At 37.2% G+C, this 25924-nt stretch overlaps 1 protein-coding gene across 1 annotated transcript in view; it reads left to right on the top strand.

Moving 5' to 3' along the window:
- Positions 1-22463, top strand: part of BBOX1 (gamma-butyrobetaine hydroxylase 1) — a 60624-nt gene extending 38161 nt beyond the window's left edge. The window contains exons 5-8 of the mRNA XM_021685329.1: positions 7964-8069; positions 12917-13113; positions 20117-20283; positions 21943-22463. Coding sequence (XP_021541004.1) covers positions 7964-8069; positions 12917-13113; positions 20117-20283; positions 21943-22103 — 631 coding nt within the window. The 3' untranslated portion in view covers positions 22104-22463. The remainder of the gene's footprint in view (positions 1-7963; positions 8070-12916; positions 13114-20116; positions 20284-21942) is intronic.
- Positions 22464-25924: the final 3461 nt, after the last annotated feature.

Genomic DNA, 25924 nt, shown 5'->3' with positions numbered 1-25924 from the left:
ACTCAGTTCCTAACTTGATGAGATTTTTTTTTTTTTTTTTGGTAAGACTTTACAGGACAATAAGGGAAGGAGAAATTTGAAGCAAAGTCAGGAATAACCATAGAGCAAACCATACCCACTCTGGCCCATATTTGACTTCTATCACTTCCCCTAAGAGGCTGTGTTCTCTCCCTCCACCGGACCTTCTCACATGCTATTTTTTCTGCCCACAATGACCTGTCCCCTTCTAGGTATATTCTACTCAATCTTCAGGTCTCAACCTAATCTTCACTTCTTTATTCTCTTAACACTTTGTACTTCAGCTTTGGAAGGTAAGTCACACTGATTTTTCTTCCCCATAGATCGTATGTTCCATGAGGTGCAAGTACCATGTCTGCTCGGTTCACACCTGCATCCTCAGTTCCTGGCCCATTGTGTGGGTCTAACAAGTGATAACGGAAAAATAAATATCTGAAGCTCAGAAGGGTGACTGCATCTGGGAAGTCATATATGGATTTGTCCCAACTACAGTTAGAAATGATAGGGGCACCTGGGTGGCTCAGTTGGTTAGGCGTCTGCCTTCAGCTCAGGTTGTGATCCCAGGGTCCTGGGATCGAGCATCCCATCGGGTTCTCTGCTCAGTGGGTAGTTTTCTTCTCCTTCCCGCTGCTCTTGCTCTCTCTCTCACTCCCTCCCTCTCAAATAAATAAATAGAATCTTTTTAAAAAATTAAAAAGAAATGATATACAGTGTAATATTCCTTTGGATGATTATAAATGTTTTTGTTTATTTTAGCTAGGAGATAATTTTCTTTTTCTAAGATTTATTTATTTATTTGAGAGAGAGCATGTGCTCACATGAATGCATGCACGAGAGCAGGGGAGGGGAAAGACAGAGGGAGAGGGAGAGAAAGAATCTCACTCTCCACTCAGCATGGAGCCCAACACGGACTCGATCTCACGACCCTGAGAACATGACCTGAGCCAAAATCAAGAGTTGGACACTTAACCAACTGAGCCACCCAGGCTCCGCTAGGAGATAATTGTCTATGTTAGAACTTAAAAAATAAAAATAACGTATGAGCATTATGTTTTAGATCTAACAGAACAAATAGTGATAGTCAAAAGAAGGCATTCTTCTGTTACCTGATGAGAGCAGCTTGCAGCAGGTTGAGATTAGAAATTGTAGCTGTTGGTGATAAGAAATACAGGTTGCAATTGTAGAACATCTTTTCATGTAAGCCATACTTCAGAAAAGAAAAAGATTAAAAATAAATCTAACATGGTTTTCCAGGTGTGAGCTGTTAGCCAAAAGATTATAAAATCTATCACACCAAGGGTATAAAGAACAAATCTAGCAAAAACAATATTTAAGCATTCCATAAACATTAAAGGATTCAAATTTGTCACAAAACACTATTAATTTCATGAACTATCATGAATATCTATGACTGGCCATCTAGACTGGAGTGGATCTAGTGAATAAGTATTCAAACAAAGCCCACAAAATAGTCTCTAAAAGTCATGATTTTAATGTACAGGAGCTTTTGACAAAATCCTTAAATGGAAAATATAAAAGAAATTTCTTTTTTTAAATTTTAATTCCAGTATAGTTAACATGCAGTGCTGTATTAGTTTCAGGTATACAGTATAGTGATTTAACAATTCTATATATCACTCAGTGTGCATCATGATATAATCTATAATTCTATATATTCTATATAATTCTCTATATATAATTATATATATAATAATAATATATTATAATAATAATTCTATATATAATATAGAATTCTATATTATAACCATCAGTTTCTTCTCTATAGTTAAGAGTCTGTGTTTTGGTTTATCCGATTTTGAGAATGACACAAGTAGCTCAGTGGAAATACCTAGATTTGTTTAAAATAGGATCTCTGGCAAAAGCAGGATTATGAGCACAGTTTCAATTGCCTGTCCCAGCATAATACCAGGCAAGTCTATACCAATGGGTTAAGATGCTATGCTGAGCCTACCTCTTGAGTTTTAGAAAAATCTGGGTCCTGCACCTCTGCTTTGGTCATGACAGTTTCTGACAGTCTGCTTGAGCTGCTTTACTTGGAGGAGCATTAGAATCTGCTTCTAATGAAAGATGCTTATAAATACACCCTCATCTCACTAAGGCCCCACGAGTGGGCTTTTAAAAAACAGTTTCTCCACAGGCCAATGGATCACATTCGCATTTATTTCTGCTGTGTTTTCCTTTGGATTTGAGAAGGAAACGTGAAAGCTTAGGGTCATAAACAATCAGCAGCAGCTTTCTTGGCATGATTCATTTCTATAAGGAGGTAGAAAGGTAGACCAAATGACATTTCTAGGATTTTTCCAGACTTATGTTAGACAATTATGGGAATGTTTTATGATTGGAATTGGCAAGCTCCTCTCCTGGGATTTATCATTATGTGCGAGCATAGACTTTTAGGCTATGTATCCCACACCGTGCCTAAGACACTTTAGGGCTTAAAAATGTTTATTATTCCCTGCCAGTTAGCACAGAGGGCTGGAGAACTGCTCTGATGATGCCAAGTCACAGGCCCCATCCCTGTAGAAGCCAGTTAATGTCAAACAAAGGAAAGATCCATTCCCTGGCTAAAACATGCACCTTGAATCTCAGCCAGCTCTTGGCTGCACGAAAATTCAGTGAGTTTACCCTTGATCATAGGAGGACCCAGGAAAGGGAATGTAGGTGAATCAATGCAAAACCATCATCACTCTTGAAAAGAAAATCTAAATATAGTCATTTCCTATTCACAATGTCAAAAGCATTGTCTTCTTAGAAGACATTATAGATTCCACAACTTGATGAAATTACTTTTTTTGTATCCTTAAATCCTTTCCTACATGTTGATTATTGTTGGAATGCTGATGGTGACAACAGGCAGAATCTACATTAGGTGTGGGTCACGGAGTGACATGAGGCTCATAGAGAACATGTATTTCCTGGCTACAGTCAACAGTATAATGGATTGTCTGACTCATATTTGAAATTAGTTGCAGTAGGCTATATATACTCTTCTTTCATGGAGTCTCTTTCCAGCTTATGGCCACATAGAGATGGTTCTTTAAACTTTGGTGGAAGATTTACCAGGTTTTCCATTTTAAATTTATTTTTTTATTTTTTTAAAGATTTTATTTATTTATTTGAAAGAGAGAGAGAGCATGAGCAGGAGGGAGAAGTGGGAGAGGGAGAAGCAGACTCCCCACTGACCAGGGAGCCTGACTCAGGGCTCGATCCCAGGACCCCGAGATCATGACCTGAGCCGAAAGCAGACTCTTAACCGACTGAGCCACCCAGGCCCCTCCATTTTACATTTAGATGAAATATAAGACAAAACAAAAAAACAGAGCCAAATAGTTTCATCCTCAATCCCAGAGAATGGGGAAGAAACCCTACCTTTCACTTCAGATTCCTCTCCCTAAAATACATCACCCAGAAATTCACATTCTCCTTTTCTTAGAGGTCTTCTGGAGCATTCCCAAAGCATTATCTCTGCCATGATATTCTCCTGGCCCCCAATCCTTATCTCCTTACCTTGCTTTATATTCTTTATAGCACTTATTTCTGTTATTACATTTGGTAATTACTTGTTTGTCTTTCTTGTGCCCTGCTATATCTCTAATGCTAAAACAATGCCTGGAATAGAATAGGTAATCAATATAGATCTATTGGAAAATGATTTGATTAAAGTGAACATAAATTAATAAGTAGATATTATGACAGCAAGAAAATGACAAGCATATATGGTGACACATTTTTCAAAACAGCTTTGCCTTATTTTAAAACACGACTTCCTTCCAATTACCCATTGTCTCAATCTGCCAAGGGAAAAGCCTTACAAAATCTGAATATTGGTTTAGTTTCCTGACAGAGTTGCAAGTAATCCCTAGTTCATTTATTAACCTTTTTTTTCTTAACTTTTAAGTCAAGTTATTTCTTTTGGTCCTGGAGGTAAAATTGATATAACATAAAATTAACAATTTTAAAGTGCACAGTTTTGTGTCATTTAGTACATTGACAATGTTGTGGAACCATTACCTCTATCTAGTTTTAATGCATTCTCATTAATAAAATTATTTAAAAAAAAAACTAATTATTCATCTTGGAGTGGTAGAAAACTAATCCATTACATTATAAAATGGTAAATAAAGGGAAAGAATCAAGTATTTATCTCAGTATCCCTAGGTAGCTACCAAATACTAGATGAAGGAAAGTAGATATTTTTAAAAGTACTGACAAATGAAAAAGAAATTAAAAGAAATTATTAATTTCACTATTTGGGAGCCCCAATGAATTAGTGAATCTAGCCACTGAGCCTAAGTATGTACAAATATCATAAAAAGAAAGACATCTTGGCATTCTGTGTCTTTAACAGAAGAGTACAATGCCATCTATAGTTTTGCCAAAGAGAGGAAATAGAATTTGTCCAAGCCTCTGCATTTAGTTGCAAATTTTCTAGAAACAGAGAGAACAGAGAAACATGTTGAACCACATCATGATACACAATCAGCAAAGTCCAGACTGTGAGGAACTCCGTAGGCCCAACTCCCTAAATTCTTCAAACAATAAATTGTAGGAAGAACAGGCTGGAGGGGAAACCTGTAGATTAAGAGATTTAAAAGACATAACAATTGTTGCTAATGGGCAATATTAAACAAAGTGTCTAAGGATGCACATTCAAAAAATGCAAAGAAATTATAAATATAGAAGTCATGGTATGGTTACTTTGGAGAAGAGAGAGATGAGACTGGCTGGGACAGGACATATAAACTTAAAGTTATATTTCCTGATCTGAGTAGTAGTTACAAGAGTGTAATTAAAAATTCATTAAGTTCAAATAAAATAAAATAAAATAAATATTCATTAAGTTCCCTCTAAGATCAGGAACAAGATGAGAGTGCTGGTTTTCACCACTGCTATTCAACAATGTACTAGAAGTTCTGTCCAGGGCAGTTGGGCAAGATATAGAAATAAAGGCATCAAATTAGAAAGGAAGCAATAAGTCTATCTCTACTCATAGATAGCATGATCCTATATATAAAAAACTCCACAGAATACACACAGCTATTAGAGCTAATAAATGAATTCAGGAAAGTTGTAGGATACAGGAGCAGTACACAGAATTGAGTTGCATTTATATACACTCACAATGAACAATCTGAAAAAGAAATTTTTAAAAATTCCATTTACAATAGCATCCAGAAGAATAAAATACCTAGGAATAAATTTAACCAAGGAGATAAAAAACATAAAATGAAAACTATAAAACATTGTGAAGGAAATTAAAGAAGACCTAATAAACAGAAGGACATCCCACATTCATAGGAAGACATAATATTGTTAATATTGTAATCACATAAAGATGTGATTACTACCCAAAGCAGTTTACAGATCCAATGCAATGCTTCCCAAAATTCCAATGGCTTTCTTGTGGAAATGGAAAAGCAATGCTCAAATTCATATGAAATTGCAAGGGGCTCTGAATAGCCAAAACAATAATAAATAACAAGAACAAAGTTGGAGGACGCATATCCTGATTTCAAAGCTTATTACAAATCTATAGTAATCAACATATTGTGGTGCTGGGATAAAGATAACCAGGCAGACTAATGGAACAGAACTGGGAGCCCATGCATCTATGGCTAACTGATTTTGAACAAGGGTGCTGAAACCTTTCAATGGGAAAAGAACAGTGCTTTCAACAAACAGTGCTGGGACAACTGTACATGCACATGCAAAAAGAATGAAGTTGGGGCCCTTCTCACACATTATACAGAAATTGGCTCAAATGGATCAAGGACCTACATATAAAACCATAAGATTCTATGGAGAAAACATAGGTGTAAATCTTCATCACCTTGGATTGGGCAATGGATTCTCAGATATAACACCAAAAACACAAACAACAACCAAAATAGATGAATAGAACTTCATCACAATTAAAAATTTTTGAGCATCAAAGATCATCACTAATGGGCACCTGGCTGGCTCAGTTGGTTAAGCGACTGCCTTCGGCTCAGGTCATGATCCTGGAGTCCCGGGATCAAGTCCCACATCGGGCTCCCTGCTCGGCAGGGAGTCTGCTTCTCCCTCTAACCCTACCCCCTCTTGCGCTATCTCTCTCACTCTCTCTCTCTCAAATAAATAAATAAAATCTTAAAAAAAAAAAAAAAAAGAGCATCACTAAGAAAATGAAAAGACAACCTACAGAAAGAGTAAGAAATAGGGGCGCCTGGGTGGCTCAGTCGTTAAGCGTCTGCCTTCAGCTCAGGTCATGATCCCAGGGTCCTGGGATCGAGCCCCGCATCGGGCTCCCTGCTCCACGGGAAGCCTGCTTCTCCCTCTTCCACTGCCCCTGCTTGTGTTCCCTCTCTGTCAAATAGATAAACAAAATCTTTTTTAAAAAATAAAAAAAAAGCAGGGGCACCTGGGTGGCTCAGTCGTTAAGCATCTGCCTTCGGCTCAGGTCATGATCCCAGGATCCTGGGATTGAGCCCCGCATCAGGCTCCCTGCTCAGCGGGAAGCCTGCTTCTCCCTCTCCCACTCCCCCTGCTGTGTTCCCTCTCTCGCTGGGTCTCTCTCTGTCAAATAAATAAATAAAATCTTTAAAAAAAAAAAAAAGAAAGGGTAAGAAATAGTTGCAAATCATAGGTCTGTTAAGGGTTTAGTATCTAGGCTATCTAAAGTGCTCATAGAAATTACAAAAGGACAAACCACTCAATTTAAAAATGGGTAAAGGACTTGAATTGACATTTGTCCAAAGGAAATATACAGATGGCCAAAAAGTATATGAAAAGATGCTCAACATCATTAACCATTGGGAAAATACACATCAAAACTATGAGATACCACATCACACCCACTAGGATGGTTAAAACCGCCAACAGCAACAACAACAACAAAACCCAGAAAAGAACAAGTGTTGATGAGGATGTGAAGAAACTGGAAGCCTCACATATTGCTGGTGGGACTGTAAAGTGATCCAACCACTGTGGAAAGCCGTTGGGCACCTCCTCAAACAGTTGAAGATAGAATTATGATGTAATTCCGTCATTCCACTCCTAGGCATTACCCAAAAGAATTGAAAACAGGTGCTCAAATAAGTACGTGCACACAAATGCTCATGCCAGCACTAGTCACAACAACCAAGGAGTAGAAATAGTGCACATGTCCATCAGTTGATGAGTCAATAAACGAACTGTGGCATATCCATACAATAAAATATTATTCAACCATAAAAAGGAATGAAGTAATGATACATGATCCATCGTGGAGGAATCCCAGAAATATTCTGTTGAATATTTACCATTCCCAAGAGAGTTAAAAGAGAAAATGAAACCAGTGGAACAAGCCAGACACAAGAGGTCACACACTGTATGATTCCATTTATATTAAATATCCCAAATAGATAAATCCTTAGAGACAGAATGCATGCTGGTGTTTGCCGGGGACTGGGAGGAGGGCAGAATGGGAAGAAAATGCTTCATGGGTAAGAGGTTTCCGTGTGGAGTGATGGAAATGTTTTGCACCTAGATACTGTTTTGCACAGTGTTTTCACCAACACTGTGAAAGTCCTGAGGGCCACTGAACTGTCCACTAAATGGTTCATTTTATGTTATGTGAATTTCACTTCAATAAATGATTTTAAATGCACTAAGCTATTAAAAAACATAACCTACAATCCCACACATACCTCTTCATAAACTCTGTAGGATAGACTAATGTGTAAATGTACTTTTCTCTGAGAAGAGACAAGAAGGGAGGAGTGCATACTCTTAAATGGTAACTTTGGACAAGGAAAGGTTGGGCTCTCTTCCTGGCTCACATCATTATGGTAATTATTTCATAAAATGAAAAGTTTCCATTTCCCCCATGTATCCAGTTCATTCTAACACATTTCCTCTGGCTTACTGACAGCCCGTTTAAACACATGTTTCTTGTATTTTACAGACATACTTGGCAAGTGCAAGACAAAATTGACGCAAACAATGTGGCTTACACAACCGGGAAGCTAAGCTTTCACACTGATTATCCAGCCCTCCATCATCCACCTGGGGTAAGGTGAGCCTCAACATATTTTCCATAAGGCAGGCCAAGGACCAATATCCAAGGACCAATATCCTCCTATATTTTGAGTCTAAAGACTCTATGTTTCACTAGCTAATTTGTCCTACATAGATCCTTCTTCAAGCACAATCCAAACACGAAATCTCTGTGCCTAAAATCCTGAATAGCCTGACATTCCCAAGGGATAGAAGATTTTGGTGTATTTTTTAAAAAACATTTCTTTGTTTCCTTTTGGAAATAACTATTGGCACTTTTTGCTTTGTCTAGACAAATTTTATGATAGCAGTACATCTTGAGGTCCTTTTGCATATTTACCATTCCCAAGAGAGTTAAAAGAGAAAATGAAACCAGGTAACACAATGTAGGGTTTTCCCATTAAGTCACATGGCCACTAATCTTATCAGTTAGTCATCACTGCATAAAAACCACTTGATAACTTAGTGGCTTAAAAGAATACTATTGGGGTGCCTGGGTGGCTCAATCAGTTAAGCATCTGCCTTCGACTCAGGTCATGATCCCTGGGTCCTGGGATCGAACCCCATATCTGGTTCCCTGCTCAGCAGGGAGCCTGCTTCTCCCTCTGCTGCTGCCCCTGTTTGTGCTCTCTCTCTCTTAAATAAATAAATAAAATCTTTTAAAAAAATAAATAGAAGAATATGTTTTTACATATTCTTACGTAAAAAATATTAGCACATGTTTTTACAATTTGGGCTGTGTTCAGCTGGGCAGTTCTGCTGTTGGGCTTACTAGGAGCTGATTGACCTGGGTGGAAAACCTAAGGTGGCTTGTCTCTGCTCCACTTGATCTGTCATCCTCCAGCAGGCTAGACCAGGCTTACGTGAATTTTCAGAGAGCAAGCCAAAACATAAAGGCCTCTTGAGACCTACATTAGTAATCAGCACAATGTCAAATGGACGAAATAAAGTTTAAAAAATTAGTCTAGAAGGGACGCCTGGGTGGCTCAGTTGGTTAAGCGTCTGCCTTTGGCTCAGGTCATGATCTCCGGGGTCCTGGGATCGAGTCCCGCATTGGACTCCTTGGTCAGTGGGGAGTCTGCTTCTCTCTCTGCCTGCTGCTCCCCCTGCTTCTGCTCTCTCTCTGACAAATAAATAAATAAAATCTTTTAAAATAATAGACTAGAAAACTAAAGATTCTAATTTAATATTTTAATTATCTGCTATTTCTTATGAGTTTAGGTTTTGTTTCCAGGTTAAAATTGAAAGCCTAAGGGACAGTGATTACATGGCTTTGTAAATATTCTTGAAGTACAATATAATGCTTGACATTTTCATAGCATTTTTTACTTTTTCTTTTTTTTTCTTTTTTTTTTTTAAAGATTTTATTTATTTATTTGAGAGAGAGAGAATGAGAGACAGAGAGCACAAGAGGGAAGAGGGCAGAGGGAGAAGCAGACCCCCTGCTCAGCAGGGAGTCCGATGCGGGACTCGATCCTGGGACTCCAGGATCATGACCTGAGCCGAAGGCAGTCGCTTAACCAACTGAGCCACCCAGGCGCCCGCATTTTTTACTTTTTCAAAGTATTGCTACATATATTATGTTGTCTGATCTCTCTTAACATTCCTGTAAGGCAGACGATTGATCATGTCTTTTTATGTTAGATGACAAAATGACACACAGCAACGTTAAATGCTTTCACCGAGTGACATCGGATAAAAGGACATTTAAAATGGAACCCAGGCCTCTGACTAGTTAGTTTTTTCACCATACCATGCTGATCTTGAGTTGGATTTTCTAATTACCATAATTTACATAATGTGATGAGCATAGACATCATCAGACATTACAAACTCTTTAAATACAGGAACTGAATCTTCCACTTCTCTCTATCTCAAGACTTAGCCCAGCACATTTCACATAATAGACTTCAAAAATATGATGTAAAGAGGCAAAGAAACACCACAAAGTTGTACCTGTCTCCATCAGTGAATGAAACATTCAAAGATAAGTGACCTGATAGATGCTTCTTAAATGAAAGATGATTCCTAAAATGTCTAGATTGTAGTAGGAGAATAATTAGAATGTAGGCAGCTGTTTGTGCTATTGGTCAAGTTTCCATTTGGAATCATTTAGGGATCTTTGTACCAAAGTTTGAGCTTTTTTATAACAAATAGAATAAGTCACTTTTCACTGCAGATGAAATGATCTGAATAATAAGTTACCTGTTGAGAGTTGAATTTCATCAATTTGGATCATGTGGGGCAGAGATAAAGTGACACTTTTTTTTTTTAAGATTTTATTTATTTATTTGACAGAGAAAGACAAAGCGAGAGAGGGGACACAAGCAGGGGGAGTGGGAGAGGGAGAAGCAGGCTTCCCACTGAGCAGGGAGCCCGATGTGGGGCTCCCTCCCAGGACCCCGGGATCATGACCTGAGCCGAAGGCAGACGCTTAATGACTGAGCCACCCAGGCGCCCCGAGGTGACACGTCTTTAAAGAAACACAGATGTTCCTTCGCTCACTGTCTTTAGGCCGAACGTCCCATGCTGCTATAAAGTAACATCTAGAAAGAAAATATTTTTGGTTCTGAATGAATTACGTGAAATAGAATTTGATTTTATACATATCAGGTGTATATGTACTGTTTGAATTAGGTGACGGAAGTGTTGTCTGGCACCATCATATTTTTTCTTTCATAAGATTGCATTAAAATATAAATATATAAAAGAAGATTATTACTTGGCCTTGTCATATATGTAAAAGACATCAATTGATCTTTTTTTTAAAGATTTATATTTGAAATATTCTGTGACTTCATTATGGCAAAATCTAAGGATTTAAAGAACACTGATTCTCTCAAAGACTGAGTTGTGCCATTGTTCTGCCTTCTTGGAGTTTGGTAGACTTGAGGCTAATGTTTCCATTTTATCCTCTTGTTAATCATGCTGCTTCACCCTTTATCACCCTGCTGATGAGATGGTTTTCCACAGTGACTGGTCAGCTTATGCACATATTTTTTCAAGCTTAAAAAATTGGCATCAGTTTAAGGTTGGAACAATTATTAATGTAGATCAGTTCTCTCCTAACATCAGAAAATAAGGCATAATCAACCTGAAATGGGAATTTAAATTTACAAAGCACATACATACACACACCACACGATACTAAACTATTGAGTCCCATAAAAGAATTTCCCCCTTTTATAGGAAAAGAACTTGCTGTACGATGATTTTGAGGCAAATAGACAAAGGTTTGAATGTCAGTTTTGCCATGTGTAGCTGAGTTCTTACTAGCTGGCCAACTTTTTCACTTCTGGGTCTCAGGTTCTTCAACCATGAAATGGAGAGGAAAGTATGAAATTCTAAGGACTGTTGTGAGGAATTGATAAATGTACAATCATAATTTGAGAACAAGTATGTATGAGATTTAAAATATTGAGAAAATGTGTGCAGTTTGGGGAAGAAGGTAGGATTTGTGTTCTAGATCTGCATTACCCAATATAGTAGTCACTAGCCATATATGATCATTTAAATTTTAATTTAAATTAATTATGTTTAAATAAAATTTAAAATGCAGTTCTTCAGTCACATTGACCACATTTTAAGTGCACAATAGCCATGTGGGACTAGTGTCTACGTATTGGGCTATATAAGAAGAACATTTCTGTCACCACAGAAAGTTCGAATGGACAGCACTGTTCTAGACCATTCATGGAAATAACCAAGTGGATATTTTTCCCACTCATATTCCCCCTATTCTGGATGTTTGATCAAATTTGCCTCTTTCTTATTTTTGTTTAACTCAGAATAAAGTTGAGGTGCCTCGTTAGCGCAGTAGGTAGCGCGTCAGTCTCATAACTCAGAATAAAGTTGTCACAGCTGAATAGTGTTCCTTTCTTTAAGCAGAAAATCTGGTTCTAAACTTAGGTAATCAAAATCACTCACTCACACTAACTAAAGGAGTCATAGAAACTCCATCCAAAAAATATATTTCTACATTTTACTATTTTTTGCTTTTCAAAATGAAATAATGTTGAACATTTCCCCCTAAATCTTAGTAAAAATAAATATCCTTTTTGTTTCTTATTCCCAGTGTTTCTTGGGTTTATCCATCCCCATAGCCCCCACCCAACCTCCATTCCCTTCTTATCCTTTATACCTGAACTGTCTCTTTAAAATCTCAAGTAGTCACTGTCTCACTAATTCCCTCCTTTAAAAAAAATGTATCCTATGTAACACCACTGGACTGATATTCTTCAACTCAGTCTTGGCTACATTACATCTGTAATGTAAAACCCTTTAACAATTCCCCTCTGTGCACAAGAGAATGTCCAATATTCTTCATCTGACATTCAAGACTCCATGATGAAGGCTTCAATGACCTTTTCAACTGGATTTATTCTTTTTAGTCGTGAACCTCTATTGCAACCAAACTTTTTGATACCTAGTGAGGCGTGCATTTTTGCACATCCTTTATCACTGCACTTGATTTGCTCTCTCCATTCTGCTCTGCATATCCAAAATCTTATCCATCCTCCTTTGCCCAGTTGAAATCCCACCTCCCCTGTAAAACCAACAGGAAGCGAGTAAATACTCCAACATGAAGTGTTCGCTCCCTGCAGCTATTATGATCTGTGCCTTTTGTTTACTAATGAACATCATTATGCCTATGTTCATGACTCACACTGAAATAATGTTTGAACTACAGAATACTGGTTAAAAGCAACTTTTTTCTCTCCAGTCCCTTTCCTTGCCGACACAAAAGAGATTTAAGAGGTTTTTTGACTTTAGTGCATTCATAACTTTCTGAATCTTTAACAGTGTTAAAAAATGTAAATGTTTACCATTTTAAAACACATTTCTCTATTTCTTTTTACAGGTTCAGTTTCTGCACTGCATAAAACAAACAGTCACTGGGGGTGATTCAGAAATTGTAGATGGGTTTAACGTATGCCGAAAGCTCAAGGAAAAAAATCCTCACGCATTCCAGATTTTGTCCTCCACTTTTGTGGACTTTACAGACATTGGAGTGGATTACTGTGATTTCTCTGTACAATCTAAACACAAGATTATAGAGTAAGTACTATTTATACATTTCTCATAGCAATTAAATAGCTGACTGCAAAAGCTTCATTACCCTAAACCTAAAACTTAGAGGAAAGCTTCAGTTAACTCCAGAGCTTATTTTTTATTAACAGTTTAATCCAATTTTAGAGGGAAAAAGAAAAAACAGAATATTTTCACCATAAAAAAAATCATTATCAAATTCCATGAACTCTCTCTCTTCCTAATTATTATGAGAGAAATAACTAAGACTTTATATACATTTGATTTTTTTCACATACAAGTTCTACATAAGTATAATCAGTACGATTATAGTAGTCAGAATCCTTCAGCCAGAAGGGAAAAGAATCTAATTCAAATTAGGTAGAGCTGATAGATAAGCAATGTCATCTGATATTGATCTCTTTTTTCTTCATCTCTTAGCTTTGCCATCCTCTGTGTTGGTTTCCTTTTCAAAGATGTCAGTAGAAGCTCTGCATTTTCACTGTCCTCAGAGCTGGTAATCACATACACAGAAAGCCCTTATTTCCCAATAGTTACAACAAAACTAGATGACTCACTGCCAGATTTGTATTTAAGTCCATCCTTGAAGCACTCACCATGGCCAGGAAGTCAGAGAATTCAACCGGCCATTCCTGGATTACATGTTCATCTCCGGAGCAAAATCAGTCTCATTTGTGAGAATGAAACAGGAATGTCTGCCTAAATTGATGCCAACAAAAATCATATTTCCCTACATAGGACATTTTATTATTTTTTTCATTTAACATTATTTTAACATAATTTTTCTAAGTATCTACAAAGGCCACAGATTTATCCTTTTATTCAAGAATTATCTTACCTTGTGCTTTCTTGGAATTGATTTATTTAATCAGACCTCAGTTCATGAATTTTGGGGTGTTTCCAATTTTTATTTTATCTTATTTATTTATTTATTTTACTTAGTTAACATATAGCACAATATTGGTTTCTGGAGTAGAATTCAGTAATTCATCACTTACATACAACACCCAGTGCTCATCACAAAAAGTGCCCTCCTTAATACCCATCACCCATCTAGCCCATCCCCCATCCACCTCCCTCCATCAACCCTCGGTTTATTCTCTATCTTTAAGAGTCTCTTATGGCTTATTTCCCTCTCTCCCTTATCCCCACCCCTTCCCATATGTTCATCTTTTTTCTTTCTTAAATTCCACATATGAGTGAGATCATATGGTATTTGTCTTTTTCAGCCTGACTTACTTCACTCAGCTTAATACTCTCTAGCTCTATCCACGTCATTGCAAATGGCAAGATTTCATTCTCTTTGTTGTTTGAGCAATATTCCAATGTGTATATATACCACATCTTCCTTATCCATTCATCAGTCGACAGACATTTGGGCTCTCTCTATAGTTTGGCTATTGTTGATAATGCTGCTATAAACATTGGGGTACATGTATGCCTTTAAATCTGTATTTTTGTATCCTTTGGGTAAATACCTAGGAGTGCAGTTGCTGGGTCATAGGGATGTTTCCAACTTTAAAGTTGAGTTTGTATTCTTCTTTTAGTAGAAGCCACATAATATGAAAATTAACTCATTTAACAAATAATGAAACCCCCAATATACAAACTCATCTTTCTTATATAAACATATGGCCTTCATTTATTCATTCAACAAGTTTTTATTGAAAGCAGCTACTCTTCTTGGTGGTTGGGATACATCCATGGACAAAACAAAGATTCCTGCCCTCATGTAGCTTAAAGTCTAATGGGGGAAGAGGAAATTCGAGATTTTAAAACAAATGAGTAAATTACAGTGACCGTTAAAACATTTTTTAAGTATTTAAGAAAAAAGAAGAAGTAGGGCAGAATAAGGGGAATCCATAGAACCACAGACTTAGGGAAGATGGAACTTGCATTATTCATGTGTGGTGAGGAAAAGATTTCCTGAGTAGGTGATATTTGAGCATATCTTAAAATTTAATCTTTAAAAACTTAAAGGACTGAAGGAGTTTGTCCAGAAGAGGAGCAGTTTCCAGAAGCAGCTAGAGCAAGTGTCCTAAGAAGGCTCTAAGAACACATCTGGTGTGTTCAAAGGACAGCAAGGAGGCTGGTGTGGAGCAGAGTTTTAAGACAGGAGGTCAGACGGGAGTAAGTTCATGTCAAGCCTTGTTATCCATGGTTTAAAAACATATTGCCTTTCACTCTTAGTGAAATAGGGAGCTGCTGCGAGATTTCGAGCAGAAGAGAGACATTTATATTTATATAAATTTATTTATATTTTAAATGGGTCACCCTGACTGTTGTGCAGAATATGGTGAAGAAGAGCAAGGGCAGGAACAGGAAGACCAGTCAGGAAGCCACTGCAGGACAGTAGGCTAGAGGTGAGGGTAACTTGAACATGAGTAGCCCATGTGGTGGTAGAGGCAGTGTGGAGAAGTGTTTAAGGATGTGTTATGGGGGGGTGCCTGAGTGGCTCAGTCGTTAAGTGTCTGCCTTCGGCTCAGGTCATGATCCCAGGATCCTGGGATCAAGCCCCGCATCGGGCTCCCTGCTCGGCGGGAATCCTGCTTCTCCCTCTCCCACTCCCTCTGCTTGTGTTCCCTCTTTCACTTTGTCTCTCTCTGTCAAATAAATAAATAAAATCTTTAAAAAAAAAAAAAGGATGTGTTATGGGAAACAGCATATTTTCCTGACAGATGGGATGAAGGGTGTGAGAGAAAGATAGCCATCAAAAATAAATTCTAGTTCAGAATGCTGTTCTCTGAGAGGTCAGTCACCAAGGTGGAAAAGAGAAGAAATAACTCTTGGATTCCTAGTTTCAACATGACAGTTTTAACTATTCAAAAATTACCTTAAAAATCCACAACAGATGGCATAATTTTGTTGTGGCAGAATATAATTGCAGATTCTGCAAGGCTAGTGAACGAAGGCAAAACAAATAAACAAACCCTTAGTTATTGAGTGAGATTAATTGAATGCTCCTCATCTGAATCATAATTTGTCTTTGTTATTTTTTGTAGTAGAATTCCAAAATTTGGTCATTGTCAAGTGTTAAGGTCTCAGGGGATATCCCTAGACAATATCAAGTGGTTAATGTTAATCCACTCAAAAGTGTATTTTTAACAACAGGGGGTGAAACGAATAGGGTTTTCAATTAATTGAGGGACTTGGTTGCCTGGGTGTTTGAGTTAATTTAATATTCCTCATGGTTAAATGTTTAACTCCTTTGAGATGTTTATGTCCTATCTAGTATAAAAAGATCTTGGAGGCTGCTGGCAGAGTTAGGGTACAATGAAGTATGATGAAAAATAAACAGATAAAGAAACTAGGAAAAATAATAATGGTGAGACTAAGCTACAGCAGTGCATCCTCATGCTTACAAGTTCAATCCCATGAATACCGTTCCTACTCCTTGCCTCATTAGTGGTGCAATCATGGTCTAATGACTCAGACTTGCTAAGCTACAGTCACAATATTAATGCCTACCACATACAACCAAAGTGGGAATTATAGAGACAATAGATAGACTCCCTTACCGCAGTGCCTGGCTCTGAAAGAGCAGAATAAATTTTTTAGCTAGCTAAAATTCTATAAAGTCCAACACAACTACTAGTGATAGATTTCAGTTTCAGCTCTGAGTTTCTACAGACCAAAGCAAGGAGGGAACATAATCCATTTGCAAGATTCAAGACACTTCTAAAGTGTAAAATAAATTTTTCCTGCAGATTCTAGTAAAATGTGATGTGGTGGGCAACCCCACAGTGACATACCCACAACAAAATCAAGTAGTCCCATCAAATATCACAACTCTCAATGAGACAGACCATTGTAACTAACAAGGAGTATTCATGGCACCAAATCTGATTGCAGGAAATGATTCTACAGTCCTTTCACTGGGTTCCTTTGTTGGCATCACTGATGACATTTTGCTTTTGCTGATTTGCAGTCAGCAGACTGCTCGTTAACGTTTAAATGTGTGCCCCTTATGTATTGCTAGAATGTAACCACTTAACTATTTGTCTTTGGAGGCTTTTTACCCTTCCCGAGCATGTAGCCCTGCATTGGGACCTCCCTTTCATTCTGTGGCTGCACACAGAACGCTTACTGAGACTCAAGTTTGCGTTTTAGGTTGATCTTCAAGATGTCAACCAATCATCTCCTCTAACATTGTTCAGTCCTTAGAATAATGTCTTCTCTAGACCTCAAAACTAAATTTTCTTTCTTTTCCCCTCATGTCATTGCTGAAAATGCTAAATAATGAATTTGTGTCTTGTTTTCTCAGATAGAAAGTAAACACCAGGCGAAAGAAGACAGACTGTTTCTCTCTTGATCTCTCTCTCTTTCTCTCACACAGAGAGAGAGAAAGAGAGAGAGAAAATATTTATTATTATCTACATATGTGAACTCTTTGGAAATGAAAGTGTAATACAATGGTCCATGGGGCACACAATTCTGATTTTCCTTAAGTTGATGAGTCACAAAATTCTTTTCATGATATGTGAGGATACACACACGGACTCTAAAAGAGAGAGCTCATTACTAGCATAACAATTTCCATCAAGGAATTCTAGTGTTAATTAAAAAAAGAAACAGATCACCAGAAGACCTCCAAGAAGTTTCAAAGTCATGACAACTTTGTCTGTAACACAGAGGATGGCACAAAGGGTGTCATCATTATATGTACAGAAAATAGGATAAGGGAAAAAGGAGAGGGAGGGAAAGTGAGTCGGGAACCATAAGGCTAGAATCCTAAGATTAAAAGACAAAATGGCCTCAAACTGAAAGGGTCTGAAACCCGCAGTGTAAACTCTAACAGGGCAATTGAAAGGTCAGGTACTGCCCTTTGTGCCATTCAAACCTGGAGGCCCACAGTCTCTTCTGCTGACTGACCTTTTCCTTGATTCTTTGTTCATAAAGCCACAACCTGCAGGCCACAGAGTATTCTTTGTCTATGTGGAGAGGATGGGGAAGGAGGGAGGGCACTCCTTGCTTATTCAGTCATATTTGCTTTTTAATCAATATATGTAAATTCTGGTTTTAAGAGTCCAAGAGCCTTATTGAAAACCTGTTCCTTTCTTTCACTTTCTTTCCCCAGGGTGGGTTCAATAGGTAATTTTCCATCACTACCAAAATGCAAAGCATTGGGGCTAATGACCAGTTCTTAGAGTTTACCATTATAATTGCCTTTGGCTCAGAGGATTGAATATTAATCTGAGTCACAAAGCACAGGGACCCAGAGAGCCACAATTTATATAGCACAGGCAATCACATTTTCCTCCTATACCCTGCTTGTTGATAATGGTTTACTCTGTGTGATTGGTCAGCTAAGTGTGATCTAGACTCCAAATCAGTGTCACCAAGCCCTTGGGTACATGGACTGTCTCTGTGGTTTGACCCATCAGGTCTGGATCCCCGAGAGCTGTAGGATCATACTACCACCTCCTGGGCTGGCCCAGGAACAACTCTAGGCACTTTGCCACCACCCTTGCCCACCTTCAGTTTTTATTCATCCTTCCTTTTTTCTATCTAAAGAAAGGATAGAGTTGGTAGATGCTTTAGGACTGGCTGAAAGTTTACCTTCCCAGTAAGTTTAAAAATATATCTTCCTTTTGCTTCTGTGTATAGAGAGTGCTCATGCTGTGCTACTGATAATGAGCATAGCTTAAATTAAAAAATAATGGTATTTTTTTTACATCGAAAGTAATATTATCTTACATTGTCATGATCATGATGCATATTCTAAGGAAGGATAGAGAGATCACAATATACTATCTCAAAAGTACTAAAAAGACCTTGGTATTCTCCCAAGATACTGAAAAAAGTATAGAGAATCACATATGCAATGAATATTTACTAACTGCCTACTATGTGCAGGTTCTATGTTAAATGCTGAGAATACAACATTAAATGAGATAGAGTATTGGTCTTTTAGAAGCCTATATACTAAGATACATAGTATAGATAGAGAGATACAAAAAACATATCCCAGGCTAGATTCTTCTTTTCTCTGTGTCTTGGTTTCCCTACCTGTAAACTAGGGATTGAATTAGAAGAGTGAATTTCAAACTTTTAGAAAATAGATTTTTCTTCCCAATCATGCTTCAAAAAAATTATACTTAAAACCCTAAAAAAGTGGTTGACCCATGAACTTGTAACATTAAAAATACTTTAATACATAAAAGCTACTATTTTAAAAAATGAAGAATGAATTCATTTCCCGAAATATATAAAAAAATTTTAACTGGAATCTTTCAGTAACATTTATTTTAAATTAATTTGAATCATTCTGGCATTTATGTAGTAGTAAGTCTTCAAAAAATACCTGCTAAGTGGATGGCCAACATGAAAAGATACTCAACATCATTAATCATCAGGGAAATGCAAATCAACACCACAATGAGCTATCACCTCACATCTGTCAGAATAGCTAAAATCAAAAACACAAGAAACAGCAAGTGTTGATGAGGATGCGGAGAAAAAGGAACCCTCGTGCACTGTTGGTGGGAATGCAAACTGGTGCAGCCACTGTGGAAAACAGTACGAAGGTTCCTCAAAAAGTTAAAAATAGAATTACCCCACAGTGCAGTAATTACACTATGTAGAATTTAAGAAACAAGACTAAGGAAAAAAGAGACAAACCAAGAAACAGACTCTTAGCTACAGAGAACAAATTGATGGTTGCCAGAGGGGAGGGGTGGGGAAGTAGGCAAAATAGGTAAAGGGGATTAAGAGCACACTTATCTTGATGAGCACTGGATGATGCATAGAATTGCCATATCCCTATATTATACACATAAAGCTTAATATAACACTGTATGTTAACTATACTGGATTTAAAATCCTTTAAAAACTGCTAAATGAATGAATAAAGAACAAATGAATACATCATACCACAGATAGCCATACCTTTTGTACATGTTTTTGGATTCTTCAATACTATATTTCAGACACATCTTCCAAGACAAATTGACCCTCAGAAATGTAAATAAATACTTCATGGCTTTTTAACTTTTTTCTCTTTAAAAAACAGATTAGATGATAAAGGCCAAGTGGTTCGCATCAACTTCAATAATGCAACCAGAGACACGGTATTTGATGTACCTGTTGAAAGAGTTCAGCCTTTTTATGCTGCTCTGAAGGAGTTTGTTGATCTCATGAACTGTAAAGAATCCAAGTTTACTTTCAAGATGAATCCAGGTCAGTGAGCACATTTTCTTAAACAACTGAAAACATGGATGTTCTTCAACCTTAACCATGTAGAGCATTATCTTGAGCAGTTTTTCTCAAATGTGGCATGTGGAACACTTATAACAGAATCTTTGTGAGCAGCCCCCACCCCTGCTCTGTTGCGTCTCCAGACTTAAAAATACTCATTCTTTACAAACTCTTAGGGAATCTTTAAGCACACCAAAATTGAATAACCTCCAACCTAAAGAAGAAATATGTGAAAGACAAGCTACAAGCCAAATGAAATCTCATGTCTGAGGTCAAGACTGATGACTTTTATTTTCTGTCCTGATAGCCAGTCAATATGAACTGAGGTTTCTATTTGATTCTTCTATCCCAGTAAACAAATAAAATTATCCCCATGATTCTCACTCATGAAGTACATGAGTCACGTTTACTCATTTAACTTACCTGATCTGGCAGAGATAGTGCCACCTGAAATAAAGCAGTATTGGAAGTAGTCCAGCTACGTGAAATAAAGGAACAGAAAGCATTGTATTTGTTCGGGACCGTCTCTACTCAGTGAAGCAACTTCAAACTTGAGCCTTTCCATATCTATTAGTAAAAAGCAGGATTTCTCTCTACTGTTGATTTGGCCAAGTGGGAGATACTTTTAACTTCTGATTATCTTTTGAATTGATCTTTGGCATGATAAAGTAATACTAGAAATCTCTATAAATCCACTGATATGCAGTCACCACAGGCTGATTTTAAGAGCAGTAACATATGAAATTGAAATACCAGGAGAGAAAAATACCAAAAAAATAGAAGTTGGAATCCAAGCTCCACTATTTAATGGTAGTGTAGCCTCAGGCAAATTCCTCAACTTCCTGGAGCCTCAGTTTCCTCACACAAAAAGATGAGCTAAAACTCTTTTCAGGATTTTTATGAGGCTTAGAAATAATGAACACAAAATACTGGCAACATAGAAGACAAACCAAGTCACTATCCTTAAAATTATTTGAAGCTGTTAAACTGGAAATAAACACTTCTAAGTAAGAGCTAAATAACAACAAGGAAGAACAATTCAAAGTTTTACACGAAGATAATATTTTAAGTAGACACTATAAAAGTGTCTACAGATGCCTGTACTTTAAATGTCAAAAGGTCTAAAGCAGTTTGTGTCCAATGGCCTGATTTCTGTGAAAAAGTAAATGTATAGTTTTCAGTCAGAGAAAGACAAATACCATATGATTTCACTCATCTGTGGAATTTAAGAAACAAAACAGATGAATATGGGGGGGGGGGGAATACCGAGAGGGAAGCAAACCATAAAACAGACTCTTAACTATAGAGAACAAACTGAGGGTTGCTGGAGCAGAGGGGGATGGGCGGATGGGCTAAACGGGTGATGGGTATTAAGGGGGGCACTTGTTGTGATGAGCACCTAGTGTTGTATGAAAGTAATGAATTACTAAATTCTACTCCTGCAACTAACATTACACTATATGTTAACTAACTAGAATTTAGATAAAAACTTGAAACAAAAAACCCAGACAAACAAATAAAGAAACATAACTGTTTCTTGATGTGAACAAAGTAGCAATGTTATTTTGCATTTTACATTTTCTAGCTCTGCAAATCATTTAAACTCATGATTATTCATGTTGAAAAAAATCTTTTGTCTAGGTGATGTGATTACTTTCGATAACTGGCGCTTACTTCATGGCCGACGTAGCTATGAAGCAGGAACTGAGATATCCCGCCATCTAGAAGGAGCTTATGCCGACTGGGATGTAGTGATGTCAAGGCTTCGTATCTTAAGGCAGAGTATCCAGAACAGAAACTGAATCTCCTGTCTATAATTTCAGTTAAGATTCCAATTATAAGATATGGCAAGGTTGTCTTCACAGACCAGGATCCATGTCATTTACATATTAATTTCTTTCACATTGAACATGTCACCTTTCTTGGACAGGTTTTCTCTTCTTCATAATCATATATAATGCCAATTTTTTAGATGTTTTAGCAGTGTTCTTTCCAAATAAAGCATTTCTTCTGCTCTATTGCATGTATGATCTAATTTCTTTTGCCTGTATATGAGAGTCTCCAGAATGCCTACAAATAGTTTTGTATCAAATAAAACTTTTTCAAATAAAGCCTTTTTTAAATAAAGCTTTTGTTTCAAATAAAGGTTGTGTTTCAAATAAAACCTGTCTCAAATAAAACATGTTTCTGCTCTGTTGCCTGTAGAATCTCAGTTTTCATGACTGCATGTGACTGTCTCTGGCGTGATTGGAAGAAGGCTTCATATTTTCAAAGATCTGTTTTATTCAGTTTTATTATAGATTTCTATTATCCAAATTTTCAGACCTCAACACCATGTGATCTCAACATTTTCTTTAACAGCTGAATTATGACACCAAACCCAAACATGTCAAATTAAGAAAAAAACCTAGTCTCGCTAAGTTTCTCTTGCCCTAAGAAAACATTCCTAAGGACTTCCAGAATAGCTTACACCTGTCTGTGAATCAGTTCTCATTCCTTGCCTTCAACTAATAACTAGGAAAGGTACAACCAAGGTGCACGCAACTCTCCAAACACAGACACGGTGTCTGCTAACCTCAAAACAGCTTCACCGGCTGATCTTGCCTTCCTCTATGGCCACTCCTTGTCCCCAGTGGTGGAACACAGATGTCACTGCCAGCCATGAACGTCCCGCTCCTGTTAAGCCCAGTCCCTTCCCTACCCCTGCTGAAAGCAAATTACCATTTACTGAAATCATGGTAATATATAGATTTTTAGTTGATACTTGTGGGGACCTAACCAGCCCTTTTATTTTTAAAGTGTTAATGACTGTCACCACTGTGAGCTCTACCTGTTGCCTTAAGACCAAATGAAAACTCTCCTTCCATCCATGTGTTACTTCTACTTTGAATTCACTGGGTGTCCATGGCACTGGGAGGCTAGATCATAGGTGCTGTGAGCCCACGTCAGCACACACCTCTGATTCTCTAAACTCCAGTAGTGAGTCCACATCACCAGCCCAGACTCCCCTTTCCCTGACAACCTGCCTTTTTCTGGGCCTTTGTTGTCCTTTCCTATCGTCTGGTCTTGATCAAGGTTATGGTAATATATCGTGTATGATTAGTGTCTTTGAACTAAAAGGAATGGGTTGGGTTCTCAATCCCATCTCTCGCAAAGCACTCCTATTGAACAGGTGAGTTCAACAGAGGCACGGCCTGATTCTAAAAGGCAGCATTCAATAGCCAAAAATAATTTTCTGTAGTGACCCTAGCTTCATCCATTTACAGCATCTAAACCCTAGGCATTTGCCAGGTTACAGTGACTTATTATACTTTTATTCATTCAGCAGATATTTATCATATAGCTGGTATATGTCATGCACTCTGCTAGACTAAGGACAGAGAAGGACTTGAGATGTGCCTGCTTATAGTCTGGTAGGGGAACAGATAAGGATATAGATGATGATATATTATATTAACAGAATGGTTCATAGGAAGGCAACCAAGCCAGACTGGGAAGATTGATCAAAGCTTCAGACTGAGTTCAATGGGTGTCAATTGTAGTTTTTCAGGCAAAGACGGGAACATAGCTGTCCAAGTCGAAGGACAGAAGAGGCACAGAGAACTGAGGGTGAACAGAGTGCATGTGTTGACTTAAAGTGAAAAATCATGGACCAGCTTTTACACCATTTACAGTGGCGTAAATTCTGGGACTGGATGCCTAGGTTCAAACTATAATGATGACAGTTAACTGTGTATTTGAACATATAACATCTTCCCTGAAGCTTCAGTTTTTCTATCTATAAGTGAGAATAGTAACAGTTCTCATCTCATTAAATTTTTATGAGAATTAAAGTTCATGTAAAGCAATGTTTTCCCAAACTTCTCAAATGAGTCACACGTTGATTTGTGTGCGTGTTGTTTTTAAGTTTTTTAAGTTAAGTTTATGTGTGTGTGTGCGTGTGTATATACACACACACACATACATCTTTTTTTTTGGCTTTTTAAGTTTTTATTTCAATTCCAGTTAACATACCATCAATTTGTTCTCTCTGATTAAGAGTCTGTTTCTTGATTTGTCCCTCTCTCTCTCTTTTTCCTTTGCTCATTTGTTTTCTTGGATTCCACATATGAGTGAAATCATATGGTATTTGTCTTTCTCTGACTGACTTATTTCACTTAGCATAATACACTCTAGCTCCATCCATGTCATTGTAAATGACAAGATTTCACTTTATATGGCTGAGTAATATTCCATTGTGTGTGTTTATATATATATATTTATTATATTTATTTATATATAATAATATATTATATATAATGTAATAATATATAATATATAAATATATTATATATTTAATATGTAAATATATTATATATTTATATTTATATTATATATATTATATTTATATATATATAAACACACACACACACATCTTCTTTGTATACCTGGACTGCTTCCATATCTTGGCTATTGTAAATAATGCTTCTATAAACACAGGGGTGCATGTATCCCTTTAAATTAGTGTTTTTGTATTCTTTGGGTAAATACCCACTAGTGCAATTGCTGGATCATGGAGTAATTCTATTTTTAACTGTTTGAGGAACCTCCATACTGTTTTCCACAATGACTGTACCACTTTACATTCTCACCAACAGTGCATGAGGGCTCCTTTTTCTCCACATCCTTGCCAACACCTGTTACTTCTTGTGTTACTAATTTTAGCCATCCTGACAGGTGTGAGGCAATACCTCACTGTGGTGTTGATTTGCATTCCCCTGATGATGAGTGATGTTGAGCATCTTTTCATGTGTCTGTTGGCCATCTGGATGTCATCTTTAGAAAAATGTCTACTCATGTCTTCTGCCCATCTTTTAACTGGATTGTTTTTTGGGTGTTGAGTTTTAGAACATCTTCATAGATTCTGGATACTAGCTCTTTATCAGGTATGTCATTTGCAAATATCTTCTCCCATTCCATAGGCTGCCTTTTAGTTTTGTTGATTGTTTCCTTCTCTGTGCAGAAGCTTTTTATTTTGATGAAGTCCAAATAGTTTATTTTTGCTTTTATTTCTCTTGCCTCAGGAGATACATCTAGAAAGAAGTTGCTATGGCTGATGTCAAAGAAGTTACTGCCTGTGTTCTCTTCTAGGATTTTTATGATTCCAGGTCTCATATTTAGATCTTTAATCCATTCTGAATTTAATTTTGTGTATGGTGTAAGAAAGTGGTCCAGTTTCTTTTTATCTTTTTTTTTTTATTGTTGCTGACCAGTTTTCCCAACTCCATTTGTTGAAGAGACTTTTTCCCATTGCATATTCTTTCTTGCTTTGTCAAAGATTAATTGACCATATACTTGTGGGTTTATATCTGGCCTTTCTATTCTGTTCCACTGATCTGTTTGCCTATTTTTATGCCAGTACCATACTGTCTTGATTACTACAGCTTTGTAATATAACTTGAAATCTGGAATTGTTTTGCTTTTCTTTTTCAAGATTGCTTTGGCTCTTCAGGGTCTTTTGTGATTCCATACAAATTTTAGAATTTGTTCTAGTTCTGTGAATGTGTGTATTTTAATACAACTGCCTAGACTCATTCCCTAAAGATTATAATTCAGTGGGTCTGTGATAAGGACCAGGAACTAT

This window comes from Neomonachus schauinslandi, chromosome 11, assembly GCF_002201575.2.
Source record: "Neomonachus schauinslandi chromosome 11, ASM220157v2, whole genome shotgun sequence".
In the NCBI taxonomy this organism is placed as follows: domain Eukaryota; kingdom Metazoa; phylum Chordata; class Mammalia; order Carnivora; family Phocidae; genus Neomonachus; species Neomonachus schauinslandi.
Note: the sequence above shows the minus strand (reverse complement) of the source record. Positions and strands in the feature narration are given on the sequence as shown.